The sequence below is a fragment of the Python bivittatus genome, unplaced genomic scaffold, assembly GCF_059951505.1.
Source record: "Python bivittatus isolate LINGU-HERP-01145 unplaced genomic scaffold, Pbiv_v1 ctg000690_np1212, whole genome shotgun sequence".
Classification (NCBI taxonomy): domain Eukaryota; kingdom Metazoa; phylum Chordata; class Lepidosauria; order Squamata; family Pythonidae; genus Python; species Python bivittatus.
Genome location: NW_028277096.1, coordinates 5809003 through 5830838, shown reverse-complemented (window position 1 = coordinate 5830838; position 21836 = coordinate 5809003). Strand labels below are relative to the sequence as shown.

Genomic DNA, 21836 nt, shown 5'->3' with positions numbered 1-21836 from the left:
AACTTCAGGCATTGACCCTAACCCTAATCTTTGAAATTCAGTATTGAAGGCTTATGATGCATTTATAATCATTTGATACGTTTCTTAGCCTCATATACAGGCTTGAATAATAGCTTGTCCAGCATTTCTGTGTTACTTTGTATTTTCTGACAGCAGAATTTACTACTGTGTTTACTATTTACAACTTTACTATTTTTACAACAACCATTCCACTGGTGTAATCTAGTGGACTTTGTATAACCTCAGCATTGCTCTGCTGTATCTGTACCAGCAGCTTACATTTTTCCAGCATATATTGGTACAGACACACCCACCTACATTTACACACACTTAAAAAACAATCAGTTGAACCTCCAAAGTCTACTGAAACAAACATGTTTCCGGTTTTGGTAGAAACGATCTTAAAAACAAGGCCAGACAGATCTTCTCTTTCCAGTTCAGTATTCCCCAGGGCCATTTTGACTGCGACAGAACAGTCTCCTCCTTGCTCAGTAATGATCTGCGGGAGGGAGAAGGATTCATCCCCAGCTGGGGACCCTCTTTCTTTAATGTTTCTTCTGTAGCAAGCACAGAGAGGCTCCGACAGCACCCACTGCAACGCCAGACAGGGTGTTTCTTGTTGCTCCTGCCCAAAATGGAGTAGATATGAAGTGCCTCCAAAGCTGTTTTTGCTGCCCCTGTCCACCTTTACAGCTTCACACTGCCCAAAAGCCAAACCTGGCTTAATGGAGGCCCTTCCTGGCTACTCTGTTGAGATCTGGGCCCTCTTGCCTCCTGGCATTTGGCAGACTTCCCTTCTTGTTTTCAGACTCTTCTATAACAGAGGGGGCCACTCCAAGAAAGAAGGCAGCATGCAGAATTGCATTTATTCATACCTAATCCTTGTGGTGCTTTGGGTCTGAAGGCATAAAGGTACTACAGAGTGTGCAGACACGCTTAAGCAGTGCCTGTCTGCAACTCCTTAGACCAATGGGTATTTTCTTGCAGTTGTCAGCAGCCACAGACTGTTAGCTCAGGAAGCAGGACAGATCCCAACATGGCTATTTTAATTTCTAGTCTCATATCAAGCTGTTAGCTTTGTCTTTTAAAGCCCTAATTGGTCTCTGGCCAGCTAGTACCACAGGCATTAGCTTTTCTCTTAGGAGTTCTGTTGAAGAACTACAGTCATCTACAACATACAGTGTAAGGACTGTAATAGCCACTATGTAGGACAGACAGGCAGAAGACTAGCAGAGCGCATCCATGAACACCAACTAGCAGTCAGAAGACACAGTGAAAACCCCTTAATCTCACAACCCATGGACAGACTCAACCATAGTTTCAATTGGGAAACTGTGAGCATCCTAAACCAAGCTAAATCCAAAAACACTAGGGAATTCCTGTAAGCTTGGCATTCAGACAAATCAGCCATTAATAAATACCTAGAAATAAACCATATTTACACACCATTCAAAAGAGATAATATAAAAAAGCTAAGAAGGAACCAAAAAAAAAAAAAAAGAACACATCTTCTCCAGCAGCCGACACCCAGATAAGCAGGAATTAACACCAGACAAACAATCAAGCAGAAAGCAATACCCTAAACAAGGAACTACCAGGGTGAAAACCACACCCCACCAAAACTGGCAGGGCAAGCTACTGTATAAAAACAGGGAGAAAACCCCACATTCACTCACACTGATGATGTCACCTAGTTGGGTAATGAAATGTCTGGAAGCAAACAACCAACCTTGGAGAGCACCAAAGACTCCATAATATAATGTATCACCTATGTCTTAAAACAGTACAATAAAACAATATTAAAAAAACACTCAAGATGGCAGCCACAACCATAGAATAAAAACCCAGCTCTTTTTCTTTACCAGTGTTGCATGCATGCCCCACCCCTATGGATGCCCCAGCCAAAAGCAATTAACATGCCCCTTCCTGAATACTGTGAAGCTGATTATTATGAGACTGAAATGAAGTGAGTTACAGCCTCTTTCACAAAATCAATCAATCAATCAATCAATCAATCAATCATTCTCCAGTCTAATCAGGGAGCTAACTGTTAGGATGAAAGTCTAGATGATAATTTGGTGGAGCGCTTGGTAAAACAAAGGGATTCTCTCAATTCCCCAAAACTTTCCAGCCCCTAAATAGACTATGACTGAAGCATCCCAGGGTGTTCTGTCTGCAAGGATCACACTGATCTGAGAAGCTGCATCCAATTTTGCTAATCTAAATAATTGACAAAAATAATCTCTTTTGCCCCAGCCATGCAAACATAAAGCTGTCCAATTACAATGTTGTCAGAAACACAGGTCAGTTAGACAAACACACACAATATATATTCAGCCTGCCCAGCTCTTTCCCCACTGCAGGGTTGAGGATGAAGGCTGTGTGTGTACTTCTTGAAGCTACTCCGTGCGTTCAACTATTTGTCGGAGGTGGAGTGAAAACCCCCAATCTTACTAGTCCTGTCATAAGATGTTGACAATGAGAGCAAGTGAGCAGCTTTGTTTGTATAATATACTGTATTTAACCAGATTGCTTAGAGATTTGTGGCAACATTTCCACATGTTAGGCATGATTAGTGTTAACTCCAGTTAGGTGTTGCATGGCTTAGAGTAGCGTGGAGATCCAACCTGGCAAATGTCTAAGACAGCATAGGAGAGCTCTTAAGCAGATCTGCCTTGATCCAACATGTAGGTAGTAAACTTTGTGCTTAGTCCTCCCTCTTTACCTAGTCATTGTGACTGGATTGAATCCCACCAGCGCAGGAATGGAGATATCCAGGTTATTCATGCAGAAGTCCAGCTGCCCTGCAACGCAGAGTGTCTGTTGGAAGCAAGAGGGGCCCTAAACCCAAGTTGGCAAAGGAATTTGAGGGGCACTGTCTGGCACACTAGGTAGTGGATAAGTCATTATGATCCTTTCAGGTTTGAGATTTACAGTCCTGGACTGCAGTGCCATTTCCCCTTTTTGCTAAAGTGCTGGAGTTCCTCTCCATGTAGGCTGGCAGAAGAGCCATGCCATTTGCAAATTGCAATTACTCTATTGACCAAATGATAACCCCCACCCCCAGACCACATGCAACTGAGTTGGGTTGCTGCGCAAAGATCAGGTGTTCCTCTAGGGGTCCTTATAAATATACGGTTGCTTTCTATTCCATTTCATGTGCTCTGGGACCTACACACACAGTAACAGATGATGTCTATTTGCATCAAGCTGTGATGATTGGCCCACAGCCATCCTGTGACCAACTCATGCACAATCACTTTCCTGCTTCCACCAGTTAAAGAAAAGGTAATACTGAATAGCAACAGCGGATCCAAGGTGTATAAACCAACATTTCATGTTAGTTTTTCTTTCTTCTTCCTTATACAGGTAGTCCTCGCTTAACGACCACAATAGGGAAATGGGTTGTTAAGTGAGGTGGTAATTAAGCAAATCACCACATGACCAGACCTGATGCAAGGAACTCTGTATATACTCCCAAAACCAAGTTTCAATTCAAGTAGCTAATATGTAACTAAGTTTGTTTTCTGTGTGATATGGGCTTTCCCTTATTCTCCTGCTTTCCCTTTTTATTTTCTCGAGTACATTCCTTTTAATATTTGGACCTATGCCCAAATCAGATTAAGCTGGAATTCCTTCAGTTCAGTTCAGGTACACCCTCTCAGCTGTGGCAGCAGCAGCATCCACAAGGGGGACAAGTGGAAGGGCAGAATGATACAGGCAGCACTGCAGCATTGTGACGCAGAAGTTCTGCCTCTTTTGTACATGCATCGTGACATCATGCACACATACCAACGGGGCAGAGTTGCAGCACACCACTACTTTCGTTACTCTGAGAAAAACAGCAGCTCCTGAAGCTGCCCATGCGTGGCAGTTCACTGGGATGCTATTTCTTAGCTTAATCTCCAACCCAGGGTGGTTGTTATATGGATAAAAGTAGAGGAGGAGATATTATACAGTTAGTCCTCACTTACTGATGGTAATTGGGACTGGGAACTCCATTGCTAAGTGACGCAGTCGTAAAGCACGACGTCAGGTGACTGCACTGACTTAGGATAGCAGTTCCAGGAGTCCCAGTTGCCATCGTTAGCAAATCCCGCATGGTCACAGTGTTCTGCAGTCATGTGATTGTCATGTGTAACCTCCTGCCGGCTTCCCCACTGACTTTGCTTGTCAGAAGCTGGAAGTGAAGGTCACAAGTGGCGATCACATGACCATGGGATGTTGCGACGTCATCATCGCGAGCTGGTTGCCAAGTGCCCAAATCACAATCACATGACCGCAGGGATGCTGAGATGGCCACAACTATGAGAACCCGTCGTAAGTACCCCTTGTTCAGTCCTGTTGTAACTTCAAATGTTCGCTGAATGAGTGGATGTTAAACAAGGACTACTTGTATAGACTTCCTCAAGATAGCATATATTTTAATAAGCAAACAAATACAACCTACATCTCCATTTTGCATCACTGCTAAGCTATCCCTTGTATTTTTAAAGTATTTCCTAAAACTTTGTATTCAGTTATATTCCTGTGGAATTTTGGACAAGTACATTCAAAACATTTATTTCTTCTGGGCTGAAAAGTTGGCATGTTTGCCAGAGGGCTTTGAACCAAGCAATTACTCAGCTGAACAGATTAGGGTATTCAGGCAAAGGCTAACCTATAATAGCAATTTATGAGTAATTTATCTTCGGAGAACCCTATTAAATGAAGAGATTATTAATAAGATCTTTCTCACATCTGTAATGCAAACTCAGAACCGATTCACGACATTTTTCTAAGACAGAGTGGCAGATGGTGTCCCTATCCCACCAACATTGAAGTGGAGAGTACTAAAGCCATCAAAGTTACTCTGGCACATTTTAAAATTGTATTCATTTGTTTATATGCTATTTCACATACTGTATATATATAATCTGAGAGAAAATTACAATATTTTGTCATTTTACAATTTGCAATAATACTGAAAAAAAGAAATCTATTCAAGAAACGTTAACAATAAAAGCAATCACTCTTCTGTTTTATCATTTATATTTTTAAGCTGGCTGATGTAATTGTGGAATATATAATTAATAAACAAATAAATAAAGATTAAATGTTTAGCCAATTTATCATGAGTCTGCAACAAAACAAAGCAAAACAAGCCTGCTGCAGGGAAATCCTGTACTGCTACTGGATTTTTTCTCTTCTTTCCATTTGTGTAGATGTGTTTGTCTTTTTATACATTTTAATTATGTATTTGTTTTAATTTGATGTAAACTGCCCAGAGTCCCCCATTGCGGGGAGATGAGCGGGGATAAATCTATGTATAAATAAATGAAAAAAATAGTCAGCACCACATATTGGGTAGTCCTGATTCCATATTGCCACCAAGAGGTGATTTGAGGTGAATAGCACAGAAGTCTGAACTTCATAGAGATGAATGTACTTGTCCAAAGCTCCATATGAATATAAGTTTTAGGAAATACCGTAAAAATACAAGGGATAGCTTAGCAGTGATACAAAATGGAGATGTAAACATAGATAATCCAGTAAGCATTTTTGCCTTTTAAAAAAGAGTAATCATAACAAAGTTGTAATTAACAATTTGCTACCTTTTATGTTACCTCTCTCATTATGCAAAGTTGTAATTTTAATGTGGCAGAAGAGGGAAAATATTAAATACATACGGAGCATATTAACGGTATTAAGAGAGTCTGAAAGGAGCCTTTCAGTCTAGAAGTAACACTTAGCTTTGCCAACCTTCTTACGGTTTCCATTGACCACCAGCAGACGCTGAAACAACATCTCTCCTATTGAGAATTAAACCAACTATCATTCTTTGCAGTGAACTCTCCAGGGTTCTGAAAGTGTTGCCTTCTGCTGGAATCCATTTTTATTTAAGCCACTCTGTGGCTGTGTTCACATATATGAAATCCTAAAACTAGCTTAACAAAATACTGTTTCTGTGTTGATATAACATACTATGCCCACCCAGATTATCGTGATATCAGCCTCATACATATAGCATGCCAAGGTAATTGTTGGGTTCTTGCAACATATTGAATCATGAATTACCCAATCCCATTTTAGCCTAGTCTCATGTGCTGTGTAAACCCAGCATGTGAGAATCCAAATTATAAATAGCTAAGCTTCCTCTGGCTCCTCAGCCAGGCCAGGACATTATCTCTTAATGACGTCTCTGCACCAGCTTGCTAATGTGACTATTCTTTCAGTTGTCAGCAGAGGGCACATTACACCCAAATTACTGCTTCCCCAACAAATAGGACTGATCAAGAGGGAGAATGGAAATGATTTGAGCAACTAGAGATCTATTCTGCTAGCTCAAGCAAGAAAATAGATAATTTCTCATATTTTAGCCAGAAAGAAAGCAAACGTAGAACTGTCATCAGCCTTTTCAGCACACAGTATTTCCTCTGCCTCCAGCCAGCTGACCAAAGGGACAAAGGACTGTATCACTAAGCCACTTCTTGATTAATCATAGATGCTTTGAAAGACATGGAGGCTAGAAACCAGGCTCTCTGAGGTGCCCCTTAAAGGAGGATTGGGCGACTGGGAAGACCTGCTGAAGCCAGATTAAATAAGACAACAGCTTTTAAATGTCTGATCTTATTGGTTTATGTATTAGATTTAGACTAATCTAGTGATTAGTCTGGCATAATATCAATTGTTGAAACTTCCTTAGTAGCTCAGTTGCCTCTAAGCAAGAAGCAAATTGTACTGATGGAGAACTCAAAAGTCACATAATAGTTTATATAGGGGGAGAAATGTATAAATGTACAATATCCAGGAGGATAGCTGCTGGAGAACTACTGCATTCTGACAAGAAGCACATATACATAACACATGCACACACACGCATGCATGCGTACACACACACCACCACCCTCACACAAATGTATATATAAAATTCTGGAAAGTCGTGTTTATATGTAGGCAACAGCTTTTAAAAATAAAGTTACTGTAAAAGGTGTAAAGAAAGATGTACAGTCATTAAATGTAACAAAGAGCAGGGTTCTTCAATAGGAATATTGTAGGAGGAGAGCTGTGTAGGAAATGTATTCTCATGAACCTTTTCACTTACAGTACATGCCCTGAATTGTTAGGATAACTTGCATAAGGTTATTTCATCATCGGACATAAACACCTTATCTGTTACTCTGCATTTCTCTTTTTTTGCAGATTTTTGTTTCTGAAACGCTATTAATTTGATGTTATTTCCTTATATATTTGTGTAAACGTGTGTAGATTTTTTTTTTAAATATTCCTCTCCAGTTCTCTGCCATCTCGGAAAATCCAGCGAGAAATCTTTGGTGCTAAAAAACTGTGCCACGTGACACCTCCCACTAGCTGAGGGCAGCTACAGGGAGAGCAGAAGCAGGTCGCCTGGCCCTGCCACTACACCGGTGGCAGGGGTATCAGCGCAGAGACTGACGGCCTGCCTCCTTTTGCCCCCTTCAGGCGCCTTTGCCTTCCGGAGTGCAGGTCTCAACAAGTGGGCCTCCCCTGGCGGTTCTCTCGTCTTAGGACGCTCAGGGAATTCCCCCATCTCCGATGCCTACTCCAGAGGTGTCCTGCTGCAAAAATACTCCAGGAACGCCTCGGGCATCGTCTGCAGGGGTCGCCCTGCTCCGTGGGCGGCGTCTTCTCCAGTGCAGCCCAGTCTAGCCCAGCCCAGCCCAGCCTGGCTTGCTCAGGGATGGGCTTCTGCCGTCCGGGTCTCCCGCAGACTCAGACCAACCGGTCGCTCCCGGGGCCGAGGGCGGAGCGCCGGCGCGCGGCCAGGAGGAGGAGGAGGGGGCGCCCCGGGCGCCGCTTGCCCGATCGACCGTGTTCGGCGGGTCGCGGCTTGGCGTGGCTGGCAGGAGCTGCGGGGTTGAGTCGACTCTGCCGCCGCCGCCGCCGCCGCGGATCTCAGTTGCAGCAGCAGCAGCAGCAGCAGCAACAGCGCGGAGGTCGGCCGAGATTCCCGGTGGCGTCGGGCCCGCCTGATGGAGCCGCCAAGCGGCGGAGGAGCAGGTGGCGGCTCGGCGCCGAGCTCGGGCGCCGCTGCTGACGGGGGGAGCGTGGCGCTCGTCCCTGCGGCGGACACTGCGGCTCCCTCCGCGCGCCCCTCGCCACCTTGAGCGCCCCGGAGACAGCGGCCAAGACCCCTCTCGCGGGGCTCCCGCCGAACTCGAAGCTGCGCCGACACCCCGCCCGACTCGATGAGCAGCTGCTGCATCCGCCCGCGGCCATGGCTCCGATCCCCACGTACCTCAGCCCGGCCGCGGTCCTGGTCTTGGTCAGCTGCGACCTGTGCCTTGTGCGCGCAAGTAAGTGACGGAGACGCGGGGGGGGGGGGGAGACGCTCCCCAGGGGGCCTGGGCCGGTGACCGCGATCCCCACCCTGAGGTTCCCCGTCGCCGCTTCTTCCAGCGCGTCCTCCTTCGGCGCCCTCCCGCGCCGGCCCAGCCCACTCCGCGGCCACTAGCCGTGGTGCTGAACTGGGTCCCCTGTGCCCTCCTGCCTCAGGGGCCCCCTACACGGCGACGCTTTGACTCTGGCGCGGGGAGAGGGGCTCCCCCCAGCCCGCCTGCCCTGCTCCTACAGTGGGATGGGTGGACCCAGCTGTGTCACTGGGCAAGAGAACAAAGTCCCTTTGGGACAACTCAGTCCTAGGAAGCAAGGAAGACCCTCAACGCCTGAGTTACCTTGCCTCCCTCCTCAGCGCTTCCCCACACAGCCCTTCCTTTTGCCTAAGATCAAAATCCCAGCCAATTTCATTAGAGTAAAAGCTTGACTCAAGGATGTTGCCATTTGGCCTTGCCAGGTCTTTCTCTGAAGTCCTCACCCAAGTGCTCTTGCTCTGCCAGCTGCAAAGTTTTTTGGGAAGTATGTACTTGGCACCTTGCAACAAATAAACAACCCCAAAGCACATGCCCACATTTCATTTTGGTTCTTGAGCCATACAGAGGCAGGGAATCTGGCACTTGGTAGAAAGGAAGCACTCGCTTGCTCCGCTCTGCTCCACTAGCCTGAGATGCTAGTTCAAGGCCCACATGAATCCCAACCCCACTCACATACACATAGACCAGGAGAACATATACAGGGACTTGCATTCACAGACTCACACACAATTCGGTTTAGCCCTTGCTAGACACGAAATGTTATTTGCTGCCTTTGGAAGCCGGGGGTGGGGCGGGGTGAACAGAAGTATGTGCTAAGATAATAGCTCAAACATGGTGGAGAAAAAACAATGTCCAAATGGTACATCAATGCATCCCGCCTATGTAGGGGCACAGAGGCTGAGGCCAAAGTGCTGGATCTGTCAGGGGACGGATCACGCGCAGGCTTTTGCATCTCAGAGCAGCGTTTGGCTTCAAGGGCTTCACTCCCATTCCAACAAATATATTCTGGAGCTATTCCTCTTGCTTGCTCTGTGCTCATCTCCTAATATATCTTCTTAACAGTGTTAATATTTTTATGAATGCAAATAAAACTACAGTGGCACTATTCATATGGCTTTATAGCTTACAATCAGCCATATGCAGTTTGCTAGGAAACTGTCTGTTTTCTAGCATAACCAGGTGGAAGGGGTTCCCATATTTAGACAAAATTAGCAAAGCATCTACATTAGCAAAGCAGCTGCACCCCTGGCTGTTGCTTGCAAGGAGTCTGGCTACAACCTTCAGATTTCCTAGCCCACCCTGACTGGCCAAGCTGGCTAGAAATTCTGGAAGTTTTAGCACCACACATCTGGAGATCATAATCTTGCAGAGATGACTGCATTGACAATGAAAAACTAAGAAACCTAGTTCCCGGTTATTTATTTTTGGATAGTTATATCCCATTTTACAATCGGTGTTTTCAAGTGCTTTATATTTATAAAATAGAGTTAAAAATCAGACATTTAAAAGCTAGCTGGGTCAGGGATTCAGAGAAGATGACCACATGGTGAGAAAGGGGAGTCCAGCTGGAGCAGGAGCAGGTGACCAAAGTGATTAAGGAAGAAAGGGTCTGTTGCTCAAGGACCAGCAGGACCAGCAAAGACCAGCAAAGGGACAAAGCCGGTTCAGAATAGTGATACAAATGGTTTCATTAATGAAATGCGTAAAATATGAGAGAGTAGCAGAGTTCAAGTAACAGCTAATGGGTGTGCTGCCCCATTTGTCAGAAGATCAGCAACAGATAATAACGTGAAAACAGCTGATGCAGTAAGTGTGGTACAGGCCAAATTTGCAAGGCTCTTGGTGTTAGTGTATTTCCATTAGGAGACCTGGAAAGGATCCAAAGTAAGAAGCAGATGAAAAGAGGCATTTCTGACCAATATACCGGATCACCCTCCCCACCAGTGCCAAGCCTTTATATAATTTCCTCCCAGTATTTCCTTCCTCAGCCTTCTGTTTCCCTCTGAAAAATGTTGACCCATGCAGCATTTGGGCATTCTCTCTGTCTTGCCAAACAAATGAATTAGAAAACAAAATGAATATACAGGTAGTCCCCGGTTTAAGAACGAGTTCTCCTCCTCAAGGTCTGTCCTTAAGTTGAATTTGCATGGAAGCAGGAACAGTATTATTGTGTAATACTGTATAAGTAGTATTGTGAATTTAACTCGAACCATTGTGTCTTTAACTCGATTCATTGTGTATTTACCTTGAATTTTGCTATAATAGGCTCTGTTCTTAACTATGGGTCATCTGTAAACCAAGTGTTCTTAACCCAGGGACTATCTGTATAGCAAAAAGCAGCTAGAAACATTTTGATCTTTGGAATTCACTGACACAGGATGATCCACAGGATAGAGTATTGCAGTGAACTCACATCTCCTAATAGGACTGTTGTGATCCAGGGTTCTAATTACACAGATAGCCCTGCTCCCGTCCCCCTTCCAATCTATTCCCATCCAGGTTTTCAAACTGATACTCAACAATATGGTTACTGAGCACATTCAATGCTCATTATTTTTTTATGAATTTGGAATTTGGGGAGGAAGAAGGATTTTTCTGGTTCTGTCCATTTCTGGTGCCTCTTGATATACAATGTTCCTGCTTAGCTTCCATTTTTGTAAATATTCACCACATGCATCTACTGTTAAAGGAACAAATTTAGTTTTTAGATAGTGTGGCCTACTTTTAAACACAACATTGTGTGCTTAAATGTATATCCTGGATTTCACAGTCACAAACCAGCCCTTACAGTAGCCAAACAAGCCTTTTCCATTGAGTATCTGCCCTATGATCCCCCCCACTCCCTCAGCTTTAGAAAGGCATTAAAATCTTGGTTCTTTCCTTGGCACTGGAGCCAATTTGACTGGAGATCCTCCTGGAAGGGTGTAATGTATATCAGGGGTTCCTAATTACCTATCAATTGTAGGTGTGGTTTTAACTACAGTTGTTTGTTTTGCTTCTTGTACACTGCCCAGAGTTACAGTTGTCCAAGTTGGCCAGCCATATAAATCTCATAAACAAACAAACAAACAAATAACAGAAATATAGCCTAAAAACCAAAGAACACAAAAGAAGGAAATCAGTTCCATCCTGCTTTGCCTCCCCTTGAGCAGTTCCTTCATCAGGCTACAGCAGCGGGAACTCCGTTGGCTTGCTTTAAAGCCAGTTCCATCAGGCTTTGCTTCTCCCCTCCAGACTCCCTCTGCCTTTTGACAGGGTGATGGCAGAGGAAGAGATGAAGTTCATTGGGACATTAAGAATGGACACCTGAGTATTTTTTGTAAGCCTCATAGAAGCCTTTCTGGCAGAAGGATAGAAAAGAAGTGCCATAAATAAATAAAATCTATATATTTAATACAACAATATTAAGTGCAATACCATTTATTGACCGTCATCATAAAGTCCTGTCACTGCTGTTTCCAGGTGAGCAATATTTCTGGAACTCAGCCTCATACCTGCTCAAATGGCAGAAACTCCTGAGAGTGCTCAGGTGAGAGGCCATCTACGCTCTCCCTCGAAACAAGGCAGGGCCACCCTCCTCGGTCCTTGCTTGGTTAGTGAAGAAAGCCCCAAAGCTTTCTTCTTCTGGGAGGTGGGAAGTGTCCAGATGTTCACCAGTAGCCTCACTTCAGGTTCTCAAGATCAGCAGTGCCATGCTCTGAGAAGCTTAGTATTCCTTCAGCGCAGAAAATCCCCCTTGCCTCTGCGTTAGCCATGCATCTTTTTCATCTGAGAAGTGGGGAGAGTGAATGAGAAGGAACAGCCACCCAGGCCCAGTGATGGCTGTTGGTACAAGTTGGCTGCCAGCACTGCTGCATCCCTGGCTGGCACTCCATGCACTGCTGCCAGCCTCCCATTAGCAAATTAACACTTGCTGGGGAACAGAGTTGACCCCCCTTCTGTCCTTGGCCTGGCAGGCTTGCACTGGGCTGCTGAGGGCTTCTAGCCAGGCGGATGGCTCTTGGACGTACAGGAAAGCTGAATCCCATGAATATCAAGTAGCTTTGATAGTAGCCAGATGGGCGGGATCTTTAAAAACCCTTCTTTAAAGAATAATATCTCCCTCTCACAACCTGGTGGCTTTTGAGGCTGGGCTTTACTTAACTGGGTCAGTTCCAGAAATAGTGGCTGCGTTTGCACAACTTGCTAAACTTGGTTAGTGTTCGTTTTGGTTAGGCTTTTTTGTGGCTTAGTGTGTTGTTCAAAGCCACCCTGTTAATTAGTTTAGGATTGTGCAAACCCAGAAATGGGGTTAATTCTATAACCAGGTTAAGCATGTTGCATGCAGTTGTGTTGACTGGGGCAGAAAGGAAATCCCCTCTCTGCCCAGATTGCAGAGGGTTGTAGGCTTAGCTATATTTCTGTACAATGGAAGACAGCTAATATCCACACAGAGTAGCCTGTGAGATTTCTCCACCAATAACTTTCCTGCATCTCGTAGATCGGCCCCCATCGCCTGTCAACGTGACCGTCACTCAGCTCAAGGCAAACTCGGCCACAGTCTCCTGGGATGTGCCAGAAGGAGATGTCATAATTGGCTATGCCATTTCACAGCAGGTGAGCTTGGGTTGAGGCACTCCCAGAAGGAGGCCTGTCACTCCTCGGGGGACCAGGTAGCATCAAGCCTTTACACCCCAACCCGGTCAGAACGTCCCATTTCTTACTCCTCTGTGGGCTATCAGTTTCTTCAGTTCAGATACGTGCCTCCTGGATTAGGACTGTATAGCCCCTTATAGTAAAAGTAATTCTCCTTAAGCCTCCTGGTGGCATGGTGAGTCTGAGGGTTTGTCCCACGGCCTGGCTGGCCTCCAACTTTAACAAACTTCCTGGTTCTGGCAGCGACAGGATGGGCAAATGCAACGATTCATCCGGGAGGTGAACACCACAAACAGGGCCTGTGTACTCTGGGATCTGGCAGAGGATGCAGACTACATCATCCAAGTCCAGAGCATTGGCCTCCACGGAGAAAGTCAGGCTAGCAAGAGAGTCCATTTTCGCACGTTAAAGCAAAGTGACCGACTTCCGTCCAACAGCTCTAACCAAGGTAAGCAAAACTGCCCTTTCCTCATCTCCCATCCGCTTCCCTTTATCGCCAACTTCACAGCCTTTTTGTTAATTAATTAGTTTGGTGCCATCGAGTCAGGCTTTGCTCACTATGACAGCATAAACAACTGCCTGCCATATCAAACTCACTCCAGCAATACCTCGCATCTTTTCCAAAGACATTTCAGTAATTTCTTTGATCCCATCCATCCACTTTATCCGTCGCTGTCCCCTTTTCCTGCTTGCTTCAATTTGCCAAGCTTTTTTATCTCATCCATTACCCACTTGCTGAAGTTAGCTTTGTGGCTGGGAGAAGACCAGTCCCTGCACTGCATTCTCTCGCCAGCATCCAGCTCATCCCAATGAGAAGCAAAGCCCTGCAGTGTCAGTCAGCCCCCCCACCCCCCCACGTCTGCCACTTTGTAGTGTTCTCTTCATCAGTGAATTCCCCAGCTGCATATGCATAATTCTTACAAACCAAAAAATAGTTGGGGAAAGATGGTCCTTCCTAGCTCCATCCTTGTCACTCAGAGAGATAACCTGCCATAAATGTGAAGCAAAGCAGCCACGGAGGTGCTGAGGAATTCTTGTCTGTCTTAGTCACGTGGACGTTCCCCTTACCAAGCTCCAGCCTTGTGTTTCTGCAGGAGACATCACAATGGAGGGGTTGGACAAAGAGCGGCAGCTGCAGACTGGGGAGATTATCATCATTGTGGTTGTGCTGCTCATGTGGGCAGGTGAGTCCTCCTGGATTCTCTGGATTGAGGCAGGATCGTAGCTGGAAGTCAAGGACTTCCTTGGGATGCACAAAGTTGCTTTTCTATGTCTTTAGGGTTGGATGTCGCTTTGGTCTATGGTTATTAGAGCAGAAGAAACATCTTCTACAAGATCCTGATGGCAAGGATTTGCAAAATTATTAGGTATTTGATACTCAGTATCAGCATTTGATATCTAGTGATTTTGCTCTACCTGCCAACATTCAACATTTATCTTTAATTAGTATGAGTTCTGACCCATCAGGTACTCATGGCCACCTTTAAAATCTATGAAAGACTATAGAAATTTCAGGTCAGAGATATCTGAAAGCTTAGATTACGCAGAACACATTAAGAAGCACTACCGCAACTATTAAATGCATTTGACCAATTTTGATGAAAGCCTGGAAATACTGTATAAACCCATTATTAAAGTGCAGAAAACAAAAAGGAACAGCAGCTGATTGCCTATTAAGTAATGAGGTCCCAGGACTCAGAGTGTTGTATACAAATTCCAGATCTTTTCTAGACTTAATTTTATGACATAATTTTATACTTAATTTTATGTCATACAACAGTGGATGTTATTATTTGTGAGAGAGAGTGTGTGTGAGAGAGGCTTAGAATACTGCACAAACCAAATCTGCAGAGTTAGTTGTGGTTTAATTTATTGTGCGCAACCCAGAAAAATGGGTAAATTCAGTAACGAGGTTACGAATATTGACATAGTTGATAAGTGAAGCTTATCAAGGTTTAACATGCTGCTTTAATTCAATACATTTTTTTTTAAGGAGTATTTTTTTTCAGAACATTTTTAGATTTCTGCTTCTAAATTCTGAGAGTTGAAGTCCACACATCTTCAAGTTGCCAAGGTTGAGAAACACTGCTCTAGAGCATTCAACTTAGGAATGGTCAGTTCATAAATCACGTAACTCCTGGAGATGATAATATTTATCATAAAAAGAATGGAAGTTGGAATGGAGGTGAAAGCAATGTATGCTTTTCTTCAGTTAGAACCACAGCATATAAACAACTCTGCAAATGTAAGGTTAAACAGATATTTCTAAATTAATCCAAACCCAAACATTTCCTTCCTTGTTCAACTTACAGTATTGTACTCTAAATGCTTCTTTGTTCCTTAACATGCAAAGAACTCATTTTCCAGGTTACAGAGACCCAGGAAAAGAAAAGCTATGCTAGAAATTTTGAACTCATAATTTGGTAATTCATAATGGAAATAATACCAAGGATAATTCCCCATCCCCTTGCAAATCTGTCTGTTCAATTTATCTTATTCAAGAGTACTAAAGTACGCCAATATTTTTCTCTCCAAGTTTTTCTTTAAATGATAAACTGAACAATTCACAAGGGCTATACAAGCAGATGGAATTTATTCCTTTAAAACATGCTCAGTTTAAAAACATATTCAACAGAGAGTAAGCAGATATGTGAAGGGGGAAGATATTTATTTCCACTCAATTTCTGTTTTCACATCATTCACCAGTTGCTCCATTATAATGACGGGGTATTTGCCCCTCGAAGGACTAGTTTGGCTCTGCATAAGAGAGGCGATGAAGATTTGGGTATCAAGTTCATGCAGAGCCATGGTTTGTGTTTCTTTCTGCCTCTTTATAAATAATTATTAGAGGAAATGCTTTAAAAAAAACATGTTTTTAAAATCATGATCACTATATTTCTGGCTTAAAAGTTTCAAAACAGAACAGCATAGAATAAGAACAACAAACTAAAAAAAATCTTAGGTACAGTACCTATATAAACAGTTTTATAAATATAGTATTTAATCACTCATATTTGTATTGTCCAGTTTGGATCTTTGGTACTGTATGCCTTGGCAAAGTGTTGTGTTTCTGCTTTCCTCTCTACTTCGCCCTTTGGGCAAACTGTAACATTTTAAAAAGGAGAGCAAAGCAAGAAATACTCAGGTAGGAATATATATGGTAATTGGGAGTTCTATGGAATGGATTAACAGGTTTTGCTCTTTAGATGTCACTGTTGTATCAATTAATACCATGGATGGCATGATCACACCCACTCTTGACTGGCAACCTTTAAGAGATAGAAACATGTGAACCCTCAGAAGAGCTTTTGCCATTTCTGATTCCTCACCTGAGAGAGCCTCCAGTGTCCTTGTGGCTGTCTTCACACATCACACTAAGCCATAACATGTTGCGCTTAATATTGGCTTTGAATGTCGGGAGACTCTGGCCATTGTAGTTTGTGTACACATTGGATGTTAATATTAATAAACCAGGGTTAAAATCATAGTTCAATGTAGTGCATGAGTCCAGCCACTGTTTGGCTAACATTTCTCCCTCCTCATACATAACTGCCACCTCTTGCCCCCCCCCCCACTTCTAGGCATTCTCAACATGCAGTAAATCATACACATGCACAAACATCTGAACATTGGGGGATGAAGGAATTATATCCAAAATGGGGCAGTGTGTATGGTGGATGTGTGTGTGTGAGAGAGAGAGAGAGACTAGGATCTCTTGCATGAAGAAGCATAGCTTTTCAAATGAAGGGAAATGCTATGGAATTCATGGAATTCAAGTTTCCCACAGTCATCTTTTCTTTTTTCCTTCCTCCCTGCCCCAGCTGTAATCGCGCTCTTCTGCAAGCAATATGACATCATTAAGGACAATGATTCCAACAATAATAAAGAGAAGACCAAGCCTTCCTCAGAACATAGCACTCCAGAGCGGCCCACAGGAGGGCTCCTACGTAGCAAGGTAAGTACTGTTACTGGGCAAAGGAGGGACAGGTGAGGGGCACACTGTACAAGACTGGTCTTGTTTCAGAAGGGCTGAAAACTGGCTGGGAGAGGTTCACAGGCACACTAGACCATCAAGAGGACCTGTCACACAAGGTGAAAGGCTCTACTAGAGATACCAACATCGTTCTTTACTACAATTATTATATGCTGCATTCTCAATTTTTACCCCAACCCAAGCTGTAACATGCTTGAGCTGGGCTTGACTTCTGCTAGGTGTATGGACAAATGTTCAATATCTCAACTTTTTAGTAATAACATGCAGGTCTTCCATGAACATTATTGTAATCTGCTGTATTTGATTCTGCACATCCACTTTTTCTGTTGTCTTCTTTTACCTCATTAACCTTCCTAAGCATAATTTTTCTAGTCCATTGTTCACAACACATGCCCAAAGAATATGAGTTTCTGCCTGTAGAACATCACTTCAACTTATCCTCTCACCAATCAATCCATAATGTACTGATGACCTCAGTACACAAATGGATAATCTGTGGCCTTCCAGATATTGCTGAACTAAAACTCTAAGCATTCTTCATGCTAGTTGGGGCTGTTTGGGCTATTAGGAGTTGTAGGTAATCAACATTTAAAAAACCATGCACTCTCTAACTGGATGACAGGGAAGATTGCTTTTCCCTAGAAATATATTCAACATTGTACATAATTTAACACACCTCTAACATATCCCATATACCGTTTTTTCCAAACTGAGAAAATCCAAACATGGTCATTCCTTTCAAGAAAGCAAGCATGGTGACAAAAAATGAAGGTTTTAAATTGTAATAAATTAGATTTCTAGGGTTAAAGACACCATTTTAGATGTGAAACAACTAGATTATAATTTCTAGGACCCTATTTATTTAAAAATCAATGTTAACTGTTTAATCATCTGGTACAGAGTGATTAAGAACCTTTTATATCTCTTTGATCAACATTTTCATAGCTCAGCTGAACCCTTTAAAAACTTTTCAAAGGATACAATCTTGACTGTATGATTTGCTTGTTCTTAAATGTAAGAATTAAGAGCTGCTTTGGTGCAGTTCGTTTCCACCCTAATCTATAGACAGATGCCACATGAATAGGCAAAATGGCCTAGCTTGCTGTACAAAGAGAAGCAGCCATATTCCATAATAACTTCATTCAGCCAAATTTATACATTGGCCTAACTACTAAATGACACTGCATTGTGAACAAGCACAAAAACACCAATTGAAGTGGGGTGCGGTAGATAGAGGGCAGGTTCTGGCATACAATCTCAGTGAATATAGTTTTGGTGTGACAGTTATGAAAGCCATGAGAATTCATCTATTTACAGGTAGCCTTCAAGTTATGACCACTCATTCAGGGACCGCTCAATATTACGGTGGCGCTGAATGAGGACTTATGACTGGTCTGCGAAGTTACAGCTGTCATAGCATACCCACAGTCACGTGATCACGATCTGGTTGCTTGGGTGCCCAGCTTGTGATTATAACATTGCAGTGAGCCACGATCACGTGATCGCCATTTGTGACCTTCCCTATGAGCGTCCCACACACAAAGTCAGTGGGGGAAATCAGCAGGGAAAGTTGCAAGTCACTCCTGTAAGTCACTCCTGCCGCTTTTTCTCCTGAAGACCCCCACTACAGAATACAAGATCCCAGGGATCTTGTACTTTGCAGCACCCCTCCGCCCGTGGTTCATATAACCCCCACCGGCCTGCCCATGCCCAGAAGCATCCACCTGCAGCCTCCACTGGCCTGCCTGTGCTTAAAAGCACCTGTCTGCAGCCCTTGCTGGTTCACCCGTGCTCTGTAGCGCCTGCCTGTGGCACCCCCCGCAGTCCATAGCACCTGCCCATGGCATCCCCCACCCCCATGACACCCATGCATCCCCATGCTCCTGGGACTCCTGCCTTTTCCCGCTTAACGACCTGGGATTACGATGGCAACTGGGTCTGCCAGGATTGCTGTCACTAAGCAATGCAGTTACATGATGTTGTGGTTTACGACCGCATCACTTAGCAGCGGAAATTCTGGTCCCAATTGTTGTTATAACCCAAGGACTACCTATATTAGAGTATTTATATCCTACCCTAATCACCAAACTGGGCAATAATGTTTAGGTGGCTTTCGCCCTTTGACAGACTTTCTTCATCCAAAAATCCTCATACTTCATTTTGTGAGTGCAACTGAGGAACAGGATCAATCAAAGAAATCCAATGGGCAGAAAGGGAACAGAAAGTAGAAGTTTAGAGGAGGATCAGCTGCCGCTGCATTTTTTTTTTTTTTGCTTATTATCATAAACATCTCTCTCTCACACAGAAGAAATCACCATCTATCAATATCATTGAAGTATAGCTGTTACCACAGGCTTGAAGCACTCCAGATGGCTGCTGGAACACTGCTGGGCCCTGGGCCTGGCTCTTCACCTGCATGCAAAGAATTAAAGCTTCTTGCCCTGAAGGAGGGGATCTGCATGGAGCCAGCTGCCAAGACAAGGTGCATGTAGAAGCTGGCCTCTAACTAACCTCTTGTCCTGAAGTTGTAACAGAAACAAGGCTGGGCCACATGGAACAGCCAGCTGCAGAAGCCTTCAAACCAGCAGCAGGATGCACTCGAGTGAAGACTTCCTTCCTGCTGATGTGGGAAGCAGCATTATACTGGGCCACATTTTCCTTCATCCCCGAATGAGAACCCAAAGCATAGCCTGCAGTCCTAAAACCCAGGCTTCATGTCTCCAGCAAGTGGCAGAGAAACAAACTGCACTCTGAAATGAATGATGGATGCAAGGAACACAAAGGTTTTCAACCTGTCCAGTAGTCTGCTTTCATCAAGGAGTGGAGAAAAAGATGAACTGTGGACTGTCCTTATCACCCCACCCCAAACATTAGTGAGGACTTAGTTCCAGTGCCTATTGGGAAAATAATGTTACTCTAAAGAGCAGTACTGTAGAAGGAAGCAGCATCATTGTGAGCTTCTAGAGTTACCTTCTCTTTCAGAGTACCACCTACTACCAAAACTGCTATAAGCTGCTATCAGTTCTTTGTAAGGTCTTTTTGCTCCTGCTAATCTCCCTTGTGCCAACAACTCTTGTGCCATTCAGTGTGCCAAACACCCCTAAACCCATACCCCAATAGAGAATGCTATTCCCTATCCCTGTCCCTCTATCCCCCACCAGAACCACAAAGACAGGAGCCAGCATTTCCTAACCATAACAACCCCTTAGTAAAATTGCTAATGCCAGTGGAGGATCAGATCCCATTCCCAAAACCACACCTGAAGCCAGGAAGCAGCCATACGAGTCACCAGTGGCACAGAAATACCAGCAGCATCCCTTGTCTTCCAGGAATCCTAGCCTTTCCTCAGCTAAGAGCACTGCACTATAGAGGGTGGAGCAGGGCATGACTGCAGAGGAGGCTAGGAGAGCTATGGAGCCAGGACCCATTTATCCTTCACATGTTGGGTCAGGCAAACGTGCCATTCAGGTATTTTTCCTATAAAAAGGCTACTCTGGTACTCATGAAAAATGAGGCAGAATTGCCTTGTACATTGGTGAGAGTGGAAATTTTCACTGCTAGTGAATGCCCTGGGTAATTGTCATAGCTGAACAGGCACCTGAAATCATATCAACACACGTGCCTGACAAAGCTAAGGCAGTCACATTTATGGCATTGCCATAACACCCAGAATGATCACATACTGCTTTCATTGAAGTCACAAACGTACAGTTCCCCACCATATCTTTTTGCTATAAAATACTAAAAAACTCTTCTAGTGAATTTAAAACCTAAGAAATAAAATCCACATCTGTGTTTACATAACAGACCACAAAAATAAGCAACCACCTTTCATTCCAGTAAGTTGTGCAAACTCAGTTTCTGGTTCAGTAGGAAGAGCAAACCCCTAAAATGAGACTGAACCATAGTTTGCTCAATCACAGGTAATCATATTCTCTGAACATATTTACTATAGATTTAAATAACTTTTATCTTCAAAACGTAGGAGGAACTTTTGGCCCTGGCTGAGAGGGTCTACCTCAAACAAGTCTCAAAACTGAAAAAAGCATAGGTACATTCATTATCATGACCATACTTGCATGCACACACTCTTCTCTAAAAATTACCACAAACAGTTCAACTGAAATTATATTGCAGATGCAAGGAAAAAACTGCTTGGCCCACAACATCCCTTTTAGTCCCAAACAGCTGGACCAAGAACCTCCTTTTTGGCCTCAAGTAGTGAGAATGACTTGAAATCAAGAGTTAATAAGGATGTACATTAACAAACCCCATCCATTACTTTCTTGCTTCAAAGTACACAGTAACATATACACAATCTCCTGATGATCCCCTCCTGGAAGCAGGTGCCCATATTGAGACCGCATTGAGGATTTATCAGGACAATGAAAGACCCATAAGTTCCCTCTCCTGCAGACTTAGAAGACTGCTAACTAAGAGGAGCAATTGGAGAGGGGCTGTGGACAGAACTCACTAGAGAAGAATTAACTGTACTTGGAGACGCTAAGAAAGACCAAAAGATTCATTTGGCATAGTACCAAGCGCTACCCATGATACTGTCAAAGGCCAGATGTTGCTTCTCCCCCTTCATCGGAATGGGCAAGAGAACAGTGTAGGGGGAATACATCGCTCCGAATATTTGGTCTAGGGAGAAAGTAAACATTGTGATATGGAATATTATGCTGAAATTGACTCCCAGGGACAGCCTTCCCAATACTTCCCTCCCCCTCGTTCATCAATCTAACAAAGATGAAACAATTGAAAGAAAAAAACAGCCAAATACAACAGTAGAAATATTTATTTACCTTTAAAAATGA

At 43.8% G+C, this 21836-nt stretch overlaps 1 protein-coding gene across 1 annotated transcript; it reads left to right on the top strand.

The window, feature by feature from the left end:
* Window positions 1-7768: 7768 nt before the first annotated feature.
* Window positions 7769-21828, top strand: FNDC4 (fibronectin type III domain containing 4). Its single transcript, XM_088152496.1, has 6 exons — window positions 7769-8315; window positions 12871-12986; window positions 13269-13473; window positions 14120-14209; window positions 16847-16980; window positions 19325-21828. Exons 1-6 carry the CDS (start codon window positions 8237-8239, stop codon window positions 19358-19360), a joined length of 660 nt encoding a protein of 219 aa, XP_088008622.1. The 5' UTR covers window positions 7769-8236; the 3' UTR covers window positions 19361-21828.
* The last annotated feature ends 8 nt before the right edge of the window (window positions 21829-21836 follow it).